This window comes from Amblyraja radiata, chromosome 3 (assembly GCF_010909765.2).
Source record: "Amblyraja radiata isolate CabotCenter1 chromosome 3, sAmbRad1.1.pri, whole genome shotgun sequence".
Classification (NCBI taxonomy): Eukaryota; Metazoa; Chordata; class Chondrichthyes; order Rajiformes; family Rajidae; genus Amblyraja; species Amblyraja radiata.
In genome coordinates this window covers 60071292-60084219 of record NC_045958.1, presented here as the reverse complement: position 1 = coordinate 60084219, position 12928 = coordinate 60071292, and the positions used below count along the sequence as shown (strand labels likewise).

General features: G+C 38.7%; 1 protein-coding gene across 1 annotated transcript; it reads right to left on the bottom strand.

Annotated features, from left to right (window-relative positions):
• Positions 1-546: 546 nt before the first annotated feature.
• On the bottom strand, positions 547-12100 carry LOC116971060 (cysteine-rich protein 2-like). The gene is made up of 4 exons (XM_033017871.1): positions 11995-12100; positions 10999-11093; positions 5066-5120; positions 547-1163 (listed from the first exon to the last, which is right to left on the bottom strand). Exons 1-4 carry the CDS (start codon positions 12035-12037, stop codon positions 1090-1092), a joined length of 267 nt encoding a protein of 88 aa, XP_032873762.1. The 5' UTR covers positions 12038-12100; the 3' UTR covers positions 547-1089.
• Positions 12101-12928: the final 828 nt, after the last annotated feature.

Below are 12928 nucleotides of genomic sequence, written 5' to 3'. Positions count from 1 at the left end.
ACCTCTTTGCAAAATTGGCAGCTCTCTCACTTTCTACTGCAGCCACTCTTTGTTCTGTGGCATAAGTAATGAGTGTTAGTGCTGGTTAGCTACGATGGGGAGCACGTCTTTAAGAGCAGACACCTTTCTCCAGTGCTGTGTGCAAAGTGTCTGCAGTTGCACTGAATCAAGTATTATCCTGTCAGACCTTTCATATCACAACTTATAGCTTCTTTCTGGGTATAAAGTATCCTAACCCAATTTTTTTTAACGATGTTGTGATTTTCATTTTGAGGAAGCTTCATTTAGTGCAGCACTGACCACTTTTTTGCACCAAGAGTAACCAAATTCCAATTCCTAGACAAAGAATTTTCAGTTTAATGAGAGAGAACAAAAGTATCAACTTTTATTTCACAGAAACTATTCTGAGGGAAATCTGAAAACTCAAAAGACTTTATTTCAAAATCATTGATTCGCTTCGTATGAATTTTCTCGTAGATATGAAATTTAAAGTGGAAAAGGAGACAATAATGCACCAACAGGAAATCAAAAGATGCAGACCGGAAGTGGCAGAAGTATGTTTTCTTTTATTATAGAAAGATATAACTCTTACAAGTAAAATGACACTCTATTGCACGGATTACTCGTGTGTAGCAAATAGCAGTCTATATTTTGGTTTACTGCACTGAAGTCTGTGCATGAATGATTGAAACACTAACCAGTCTACAGAGACCAGCCAGCAGCTCATCTCCAACCAACCAAATTAATGTGTTGGGTGGAAAAAGGGATAACACTGAGCTGCTTTGTGAAGAATTGTAGATTTTTGTATTGCTCTTTGAAAACTCGATTTCACCAAAATTATAAACAGGACCACAGAATTACTGTCAGACATTCTGAAGCAAACATTGGTTTCATGAGCAAAGCTACATTACTGCGGATGGTTTGAGATAATTATTTTCAAATGTCTTCTCCTTTACATAATAATGGAGCACAGCAACAAATTAGTTTATGAAATGTACAATTGTTTCTATGAGCTGTTACTTTTCTCTCTGTTGCTGTTCTAATTTTCTTATGAATTGAAGCTGCAAATCATTCTTAAACAGGATGACACTAAGTGCTGGGGTTCTCAACTGGAACATTGGATCCAGCTGTTCCAGTAGTTCGAGATGCTGGTCGCCTTGCTCCTACAGTGAAATACAAGCAACAATAAAAAGAAAGATAAAAACTAAAGTACTGAGGAACAATTGATCCAGACAGTAGGAACTCTACTTATTAAATAACCTATTTAAGGTATTTTGTTTATTTTGAATAATTAATATCCATGTAAAACCAATGTATTGTGCATTTTTAATATTTGTATGAGCTTAGTTCACCAGACTTCATACTGTTTCATGGTTGAATCTTGCAAAGCTGTACACAATCCTGGCTAAGTCTCTTCTTCTTGGGCCTTCCACTTCTCACTATTGTGCAGTTTTTGTAGAAAACCATTTTGGTTCTGATTAAGTATTAAATCTTGATCCTTAGAGCTTTCATTGACATTGAGTGTGGAAGGTAAGTTTAAACAAAATGCACAATAAATAATATATGCTCTGTGTTAGCCAATATACTTTATGACGAGTGAAGGTGTGTAACTGGGTGCATCACTCTGTGGGGCCCGAGTCTGAGGTTGCAACAGATCTGTTGCAGGTTGAAATCACGACTTTTGATCTCCCAACCAAACTGGGTTATGTATCTTTGCCTCGGCTTAAAGCAGACAAGGCTGATATGGTCCATTAACACTTGTTATGCCAATTAGCCTTCTTCTGCAGCATACAATTTATATAGTGATTTGTAAACTGAATGGAAAATCTGATTATTAAATCAGATTTAATCTAAGCAATTTGAGAATTCAAGATTCACTTTGGATTACGTCATTTTACTGACTATTGTGGTTCTACTATTACTTTGGCAATATTATTGGTGGAGAGTGATGAAAGAGATAAAGTTTCCATGGTGAGTTCTTAATGTACATACTGTAGAAGTACATATTTTAACCATAATGCATGATGGTAGCGGTAGATATTCAGTCTGGTAACAGCACTGTTGTTTCGTGTGTGTTGGTTGTTTCTTAAATATTTGGCTGGATTCATTCAAAAGTAGAATGAGTGCTCTTTGACCTTCCTGAGCCTGTGCAGCAGAATGTGAATGATCCAGAACATCTAGCAGTTGTCCTTTATGTTTCTTTACTTGCACAATAATAATGCACAACAATTATTTTTTAAAGATTCAATTGTCAATATAGCCCATCCGTATGCAATCAGCTGAAACCCTCTGGATGTTGATATATTGATGCTCAGGGAACTGAATGTGGTGATGCATTGCAAGTTGTAAGTTTCATTGCAAGTTGAAAGATGCATTGCAAGTTGTAAGATTTTGACTGTAGTTGATTCAGGGTGACTTTTAAAAGATCAAATCATTTTCATTTTGAATTGGAGGCAAGAGGTTTTTGAAGCCTATGTACTTTGGTATGATTCGATGTTTTTGGCTGTCTTTTAAGATTACTTGGGATTAGTCAAATTGGCTGAATTTTGGTTTCTGTGATAGTGGAGATCTTTAGAAGAGGCCAGGTATGACAATCCTCTGAATACTTTTGACACAAGACATGTACAATATCTCAAGCCTTGTTTGCTTGATTCATTGGCAGACGCTATGATTATAGATGGGGACCTTCACAGAACCACCACTTTCGATTAGGTGGTTCTTTACTATTCAAGACTATTGTTATCTAGTGCGGGACAACAAAATATCTTTCATTGTTATTATGGAACTGTCCCCAGGCAACATGTTGTATATGTATTTAGGATGCAAGCAACCCTATCAAGAAATGGACTACATTTGTACCTCACTCCACAACTTGCTGGTGCAACGTATGACTCATTATTCTCACAATGCAATGAAGCAGGGAAAGCCTCCTGGATTGATGATAATGAAAGATAAAAACATGTCTTTCATATTGTGTTATTGCTAAGCCCCCACCCTAATTGTTAGCTGCTAGATCTCTTTCCATTCAGTTCAATTGTTGCATTGCGGTACCATACTGCAGAACATCAGGAGTGTATACTGTGAAGAAGAGACTTGAAATTCCACAAGTGTCCAGATTTTGCTGATCACTAACATAAATTATTAAGCAGTATTGCAAAAGTGGACTGTAACTATGTGTAGACCAAACTGGATACAGGTGGCATAATCTTTGAACATTGATATTGGCTAATGTTAACCCACAAAACATCAGATTTATTTACTGAAGGAATTTGATTTCTTAGCTCATGAATTGCTATTTCATTAATGGTACAATGCTGTTGAAATAAGGCTTACTTCTTGTTTATGATGTGGAAGCTATGTGATCCTGCTACTTCATAAATTGACTCAAACCCTAAAGCAGTTGAATTACTGTAGAAAGATCTTAGGATTGTAGTTTGGGACTGGAAAGTAACTATACGACTGTTGGGGCTTTGAAATCTCTGGGTGGTAAGAAAAAAGGAATCTGGTTGATGAATATCAGTCTCTGCACAATATAACCGTCTGAAAGCTTCATGAATCCTTGTGAATTGCTGAGTTGTTAAAACAATTGTTGATAAGAAAGAGAAAACATTATCAAAATCTCAGGATATCCAAGGGTGGGTAATAAGCGGTAATTACACCAATTTACACGAGCATAATAATTTCCCTTAGTTATAAAGAAGTGCAAGACCAGAGTTTTTACAGTGTTTCCGTTTTCAGAAAAACTGAAGTGTATAAAGAGAAGTGGTAGAGTGGTAAAAATGATGATGGACTAATAAATTATTTATATAAAGAAAGACAAAACTTCTATTTAGTAAGTGTCTGTTGCATTCTCAGGAGATTCTAAAGCATTTCATTGCCAGTGAATTATTTTAGTAGCATAGTTGCTGATGTATAAACAGCAAATGTCACAGGCAATTTGTGCATAACTAAGTTCCCTCTCATTCACAAGATAAATAATCTATTTTAATCATGTTCTCTGATGGAATAACATGTTCAGAGTATTAGGAAACATATTTTTTGCATATAATGTCATTAGATGCTTGTATAAGCACATTCTTTGAGAGCAGACATTGGCTTTGTTTAATCTCTCACTCGAAAGCCATAATTTATAACAGTACTGCGTGGCGTGAAGATACTTTCAAATTAAGTTCATTGGGAATCCAGGCCTTACTGACCATTACAACGTAAATTAACAGAATGGATAGCCAAAATGGACTGTAATCATATATATGTAAGAGGAACTGCAGATGCTGGTTTAAACCGAAGATAGACACAAAAAGCTGGAGTAGCTCAGCGGGATAGGCAGCATCTCTGGAGAGAAGGAATGGGTGACGATTCAGTCCGAGACCCTTCTGCAGACTGGTTAGGGATAAGGGAAATGAGAGATATAGACGATGATGTGTAGAGATAAAGAACAATGAATGAAAGATATGCAAAAAAGTAACGATGATAAAGGAAACAGGCCATTGATAGCTGTTTGTCGGGTGAAAATGAAAACTAGTGCAACTTGGTAGAGGGATAGAGAGAGAGAGGGAATGCCGGGGCTACCTGAAGTGAGAGATATCAATATTCATACCACTGGGCTGTAAGCTGCCCAAGCGAAATATGAGATGCTGCTCCACCAATTTGCATTTTGGGTTGGATGCAGGTGACGTGATCTTTGTGAAGAAATTTGATTTTGTTTGAGCTAACTCTCAAAGTATCAGATTTATTTATTGATTTATCCCCACAACCTGGAGGAAATGCATTCTACATTTGTCAAAGCCAATTCTTTGAAGGCTTTCCTGTTTAAGACAGCATGAAGAAGCAGGGTAAACAAAAAATCAGAGTGAATGGATGCTGTGTCAGTAGGGCGGTGTAAAAATGTTGCTATTTATTTTCAAGGTTAAAGTTAATTTTGAAATGTAACTACATATTCCTTAAGATTATGTAATTTCTGTGGCTACAAGTTAATCCACCTTTGTATATCTGTGTTTCTGCAATTCTGTTTTTTTTCATTTGCCTGTGTCTAGGGTCCCCATATAGTAGATAAATAACATCTTACCTCTTGGTCCAAAATGCTGTAGGTAGCAATGATTGCAGTATGGTTTCTCATCATACTAAGGAAAAGAAACGGTAAAATAAAGTTGAAATAGTTTTTTGAAATAAATGTTTATTTTAATTAAGTAATTTGGATGACATTGTATTCTCCAAATACCCCAGAATGCTTTATTTTTCTGCTTTCTACAGACTTGTGCTTGAAGTACAATGGGCTCTGTGCATGCAGCAAGTTCCTTGTGCACCAAATGAAAAATGAATACTTATTTGGTAATATTGAGCAGGAAAGGGAGGTCAGGCAGGACACTCATCGAGTTATTTAATGCCCAACTAAACAACACCCACAACAGCACAGTTATCTGCCCAAAGGGACTATCAGCAGAAATTGTAGTTCCCAATTCAGTGAACCTACCATAGAAACATAGAAACATAGAAATTAGGTGCAGGAGTAGGCCATTTGGCCCTTCGAGCCTGCACCGCCATTCAATATGATCATGGCTGATCATCCAACTCAGTATCCCGTACCTGCCTTCTCTCCATACCCTCTGATCCCCTTAGCCACAAGGGCCACATCTAACTCCCTCTTAAATATAGCCAATGAACTGGCCTCGACTACCCTCTGTGGCAGGGAGTTCCAGAGATTCACCACTCTCTGTGTGAAAAAAGTTCTTCTCATCTCGGTTTTAAAGGATTTCCCCCTTATCCTTAAGCTGTGACCCCTTGTCCTGGACTTCCCCAACATCGGGAACAATCTTCCTGCCATTTGTCAACCATGTGAAGAGGCAGCCTTTAAACACACATGTATCTGTGATGCCTTTCACTGACAAATCTAGTTTAAGCAGCTGATGTACAGTAGAAGCATCGAGCAGTAAATGGCTGTCAATTACAAGTTATTCTAGGAAGGACCTATTGCCATGCTCATGCTTGATGATGAAAGTAACTATTTACATGAAGTTGCAGAAGGCTGTCTGGTTTTGGAAGGAGGCTGCATATGGTTACTATATTTTCAAGGCTTGGTGGCTTCTCTGCTTAACGAAGCCAATCATAAAGGTTCTGTAACAGCAAAATGCCTCCAGTTTATGTATCTGCTGTAGTTGTGGCAGAATGTATGTCAGGAGGATGGTGGAAGCATGTACCCACAATGTGGTGAGCTGTGCAGCTCGTAATGCCAATCTGTCAGAGTAGCTGCTTGTGCAGCCTACACATTGATTAGGCTATATTGGTCTCAAACCCGCTCTGCCATTTGATAACATGTCTAATCCTGCAACGTCAATTTTTCTGCCCTTTTCCACACATTCATCAGTTCCCTTCTTACTTATCAATTGTATCTTTGAATATATTTGATGAATTGCGCAGAATTTCAACGGTTAAACTTTCTCAGTAAAGAAATATCTTCTCACTTCACTCCGAAATGTCTTATTCTGACACCATGCCCCTTGCCAGTTAGAAGAAACAACTTCAGCATCTGTTTGGAACTGCTGAGTTGTTAACTAAACTTAGTTAATTCTCTTTATTCAGCATAATTTAGCATTGTTTGTTCCAGGATTCTATGTTTCTGGAGAAGTTAAAAGAAAAGTATTCCAGAATGTTTTAAAAACCTGCATATATCTATTCACTTTATATGGTCTTTTCAGAAGTTTGTTTAGTGAATTCATGCACGATTGAAATATTCTTGTTAGATGTTTGGCAATAAAGAAAATAAAGCTTTATGTAAAGTACATCATGATTATTTTCGTGGTGATTGCTTAAAATTGTGATCATTGGCTACCTAGTTACCAACAAAAAATAAACCCCTTTTTTATGTACTTGGTACTTTCATATAGTCCCCCAAAGCAACACATACCAAGATGATTCGCAGGAACTTTACCAGTCAAAGAATGTTACTGAACCAAAATGTGGTATATTAGGGTTGGTTATGGTTGAAATGCTAAAGGGCCTGTCCCATTTGGGCGATTTTTCAGCGGACTGCCAGCAACTGTCAATTTCCCGGCAGTCGCCTGAAAAACCGGGAACTGGAACGGCAACTGTCAGAGTGGAACACACACAAACACATCACAAAGGCGGGGGCCAGGGCAAGCGCTGTCTGAAATTCACACGGTGCAAAGCCAAGGTGATACAGATACACACCGCGATGAACAGGAAAGTTAAGAAGGCTAACACAGTGTACTTTAAAAGAGGGGGGGGGGAGGGGAGAAGGGGGGAGAAGGAGTGGAGACACTTTTAAGAAGCCAGACAACTTTTAAGAAGCCTGAGATATACAACTGTGAAGTTTGGCGGGCATTTAACATTACTGGTCGGTTATCCTTGGTTCTGAAAACTCGTGGTTACGTTTTTTTCCCCCAATGAGCCAATGAAAATGACCGGTCAGCAAAGGCGATTAACTAAAATTACCTACGACTACCTCGACTACATATAACTACATGGCGACCCCACTACAACTGCACCTACGACTACAGCATTATCGATTTTCTCCATGGCGACCAACATGTTGAAAATTTGCGGCGACCATACTGAGGCTGCGACTAGTTCCCAGAATGCGGGAACGCCTCGCGATCATGAAGGAGACTCACCAGAGACCACCAGCGAACATGTGGCAAGCATGTGGTGATCATGTGGCAAGCGCAGAGTCTCCTGCACTCGCCTAAAAAGTCACCTAAGTGGGACAGGCGCTTAACATTAACAAGTGTCTTAAAGGAGAGTAACGTTGAAAGATTCAGGAACAGTGTCAGATCATAGAGTCTTGATAGCTGAAAGCCCAAAAATCATGGGGTTGGAATGAGAGGAGCAAAGATTATTTGGAAGGCTTTTGGTCTGAAGGTGATGAATGATAAGAAGGGGCAAGATCATGAAGTCACTGGAAAAGGCTGCATATAGTGACATTCCTACAGTCAGGGAGAATGGAGATGATTAGATAATTGATCTGACAATCAAGCCCTTTGAAGTTGCAGAGATTGATATTATGGAGGTAAAATATGTGCAACATCCTCTACCTACTGAATGTTCTGATATAATTATCTTGCTTTTATTGGGAGAGTTACTGTAGTTTCTGTTTCTTGCAGTCTTTAAACAGATTTTGTTTTGGGGTAAATTGGTTCTGGTTTGCAACAGACTGTTGCTAGGACCAGGAGTCAAATGCCACATCCTACCTCCACTATTTAGCTGCTGCAGTTGTCAAAAAAAATTTGATTTGAAAAAAGGATAAGTTAAGACCATGGACAATAAACTATAGGATAACCTCAAGTTCACGAAATGTGGATCATGAGTTTGGCTCGCAGTACATTAGAATAATCAAGATGTCGGGAATGAAGATTTTGATCAAATGGTTCAGCAGCTGAATTGCTGAGGCAAGTAGGAAAAAGACTTAGCTCATTTCACAAATCTAGGAGTTCCAAAGGCCTTGCAGTTGATGAAATACTTGTTTTAACTGGTGTGATGTAGAATAGGTTAACAACCAGTCTAGAGTCTGAAGAACTGTCTTGACCTGAACCGTTGTTCATTTGGCCTGAACACTGGGAAAAAATCCACTATTCTTTAAACAGCTACACCTGCTTAAATAGATTTATGACCCAGACTGATGCATCCGTCAATAGTGCAGCATGCTTACATTCGTGCATTAATGATTTAGCCTTGGATTCAAGCTTGAATTCAACCTTGGAGTGATGGCTGCTGCAGATTTATGCTACAGATCAGTGTTATCATTAAGCCAAATTAAAGCATTTGTATAACTCCAGAGAAGCATCAGGATGTTTATTAATGGTTCACATGGGTGACTTATAATTTAACCAGTTAAACTTCACCAACACTTTTGAGCCTGATAAAAGCATCAAAAGCATATCTGAAGGGCTAAAGCTGTTGTAAAGCACAATACTATATTTCAATTGCACTTCTTCTGGGATTGGTTAGAGAATATAATCTCCAACCTATTGCTTTGTTTGAATGCACTTTTAATTGCAAATATATGCGCTCTGAAGGTTTAAATTATTAGGTACTTTCCAGATGATGATGTTCAGTTCTCATCTGTTTTTGAAGTTTCTGATTGTCTGGTTCCTTTATTCATTTTAAAGTGAATTTCCAAATTAGACTTTTTGATATTGAAAGTTCCATTTGCATGAAGTATGTCACTTCAAAATGTCTCAGACCTCTGTCTCGTTTAAATTAACATAGAAACATAGAAATTAGGTGCAGGAGTAGGCCATTCGGCCCTTCGAGCCTGCACCGCCATTCAATATGATCATGGCTGATCATCCAACTCAGTATCCCGTACCTGCCTTCTCTCCATACCCTCTGATCCCCTTAGCCACAAGGGCCACATCTAACTCCCTCTTAAATATAGCCAATGAACTGGCCTCGACTACCCTCTGTGGCAGAGAGTTCCAGAGATTCACCACTCTCTGTGTGAAAAAAATTATTCTCATCTCGGTTTTAAAGGATTTCCCCCTTATCCTTAAGATGTGACCCCTTGTCCTGGACTTCCCCAACATCGGGAGCAATCTTCCTGCATCTAGCCTGTCCAACCCCTTAAGAATTTTGTAAGTTTCTATAAGATCCCCTCTCAATCTCCTAAATTCTAGAGAGTATAAACCAAGTCTATCCAGTCTTTCTTCATAAGACAGTCCTGACATCCCAGTAATCAGTCTGGCGAACCTTCTCTGCACTCCCTCTATGGCAATAATGTCCTTCCTCAGATTTGGAGACCAAAACTGTACGCAATACTCCAGGTGTGGTCTCACCAAGACCCTGTACAACTGCAGTAGAACCTCCCTGCTCCTATACTCAAATCCTTTTGCTATGAAAGCTAACATACCATTCGCTTTCTTCACTGCCTGCTGCACCTGCATGCCTACTTTCAATGACTGGTGTACCATGACACCCAGGTCTCGCTGCATCTCCCCTTTTCCTAGTCGGCCACCATTTAGATAATAGTCTGCTTTCCTGTTTTTGCCACCAAAATGGGTAACCTCACATTTATCCACATTATACTGCATCTGCCAAACATTTCCCCAATCACCCAGCCTATCCAAGTCACCTTGCAGTCTCCTAGCATCCTCCTCACAGCTAACACTGCCCCCCAGCTTAGTGTCATCCGCAAACTTGGAGATATTGCCTTCACTTCCCTCATCCAGATCATTAATATATATTGTAAATAGCTGGGGTCCCAGCACTGAGCCTTGCGGTACCCCACTAGTCACTGCCTGCCATTGTGAAAAGGACCCGTTTACTCCTACTCTTTGCTTCCTGTTTGCCAGCCAGTTCTCTATCCACATCAATACTGAACCCCCAATGCCGTGTGCTTTAAGTTTGTATACTAATCTCTTATGTGGAACCTTGTCGAAAGCCTTCTGGAAGTCCAGATACACCACATCCACTGGTTCTCCCCTATCCACGCTACTAGTTACATCCTCGAAAAATTCTATAATAACAACCTCTGTAACATGTGCAAGGCCATTTTAAAATTCATTTGCTGTCTTGCTTTACCCTGGGGAGGAGCTGACTTTAGTTAGTGTGATTTAAATTCACATCCTGTATTTATTCCAAACAATCTACATACCAGTTACTCGTGTTGTAGCTTTCATTTACACCAATGCACACAGCAAAGCACAACACATAATGCAGCTGAAACTAGCAATTTATCTCCTGCTCAAGTAAGCAATCTTGCTGAGAATCACATTCTCCCGAGTGCCCTGCATGTAAATGGGGAGAATCCCAGTAGTGGAATTCTAACCCAGATCAAGGTGAAACATAATTAGTTTCATCTCCAGATGTACATGGGTCAAGAGATATTGATGTTCATGATTAAAAAGGAAGCCTCAGATGTCCTGGTTGTTTATAATTCCCACAAGGAGGCAACCATAGAGCTAGGTTGATGGGGCTGATTATAATAATGCAACTAGGACATAAAGACATTGGAGCAAACAGAAAGAGGCTTAAGACTCCTCTTACCTCTGCATGTTGGCCAGGACATAACTGACGTTTACACCGGTAGCATTTCAAGCAAAGGGGATGGTAATCTTTGCCCAACGATCGCTTCCTCTCCGCTGCAGAATGTAGAATGTTGATAAAGAATGTTTTATAAATGAAACATCACCAAACACAGCCAAAATAATTTTTTCTCTATAAATTGTAAAAACGTTGGCAAGGTCTATTTAATTTATAGCAACTGGATGGCAAATGAGACGTATCTTTCCAGAACAAGCACACCTCTAATCAAAGATCTATGCCTTTATTCTTGGCCTTAACAGGAATACTGATATACTTTCTCTCTGTGTGGATTAGCAGGTTTATTCAAAGAACATTTACAACATGCGTCTTCCGAGCAGTGTTTGGTGACTGACCTTTAAGACAAGGTGCACTTTGGGGAGATTTTCTATGAAAAAGTGATAATGTGCCTTTTATGCTGTTTGTTATTTGCCATTTGTGGGTTGACAAAGCAATTGTCATGATATGGAGACCAGTTCCTTATCTAGCAACAGGTGTAAGGCGAGAAGCTCTCAACCCAACAGCCCATTTCTGCTTGCTCACCATATGCTGCATTCACTCTTTAGTATAAAGTGCGCAATGAGTATTTTAAAAAGAGGGAAGTTCATTATTTTAGTTTTACTTTGCCAACGCCCATATTAGCTGTGTACTAATTAATTTGTAAAGTTCAGGTGTAATAAATAGAAGACACTTTGACAAGCTAAGTACCCACAGTGTATAATCATCTCACCATGAATATTGCTGGATATTTTTGTAATTTTATACTTAAACTCAAAGAAAAATTGAATCCTTTCCCAAAACCTTTAAGAGAGCATATTGTGCATTTTGTGTTATTTTCTAAAAAAATTCAGTTACACAACACTGTACCAACCGCAAAAAGGAACAAGCCACGATAACTTATTTATACAATTAATTATTTCTTAGGCCAAGTAATAAGTCTCTGTAAATTTGCACACTTACCAAAATAGACAGGCTTCCCACAAATTGGACAATATGAAATCATCTTTTAAAATGTTCTCTATTCAATCCAATGGCGGTTGCAGCTTGTTAAAATGTTTAAAAAAACTGACAGGAAAAGCTTCAAATGTGACGTGTTAACTTTCAAGGCAGGATGTGGTTTCCTTTAAGGCAACCATCAGCAGTCTCTGAGAAGGTTAAGAAAAATATTGTTTGTCAAAATCCCTGGGTTGTACCATTAATATTCTTTAAAAACATTTTAATCGTTGAGGGGACGGGAACCAACGGGTCCCCCTTAGTCTAGTATTCTTTAAAAACATTTTTATTTCAGCCTTTAATGCAAGGTATGAAAATATGACAAAATTTTCTGTAAATGTTTTAATGAATTTCTGTTTAATTTTGAAAAAATATTTTGTCTGGTTTGGCAGTAAATGAGGGGTAAATTTGTTATTTTCATGGATGTGGATTTATTTCCCTTTTATCTTTAAATATGTGAATAGTTGGTAAGTGGATCACTTCCAGCATCCCTTTTAAGTTAGTATTATATAATTCAGATAATTCATGCTCTATACAAAGTTAGCGTCTGTTTCCCTATAGCTATTTGGTATTACTGCCACCGTGACTGATCCCAACATAACACAAGAACAAAAGAAACAAGTCCAAAATTATCGAGTAAGAAATAGACAGACACTGGATGCAGAAAGTGTTTTCCAGGACAAAAAACAAACAGCTGGAAGAACTTAGTCGGTCTGGCAGCCTCTATCGAAGGAAATGGACAGACACCGATTAGGGACACCTTTTCTGACAAAATGTTGTATGTCCATTTCTCAACACAAATGCTGCCTGACACACTGAGCTCCTACAGTAGTATGTTTTTTGCTCAAGAATCTAGCACCTAGTCTCTTGTGTCTCCAAGCCTTATCCAGGGCATGTTTTG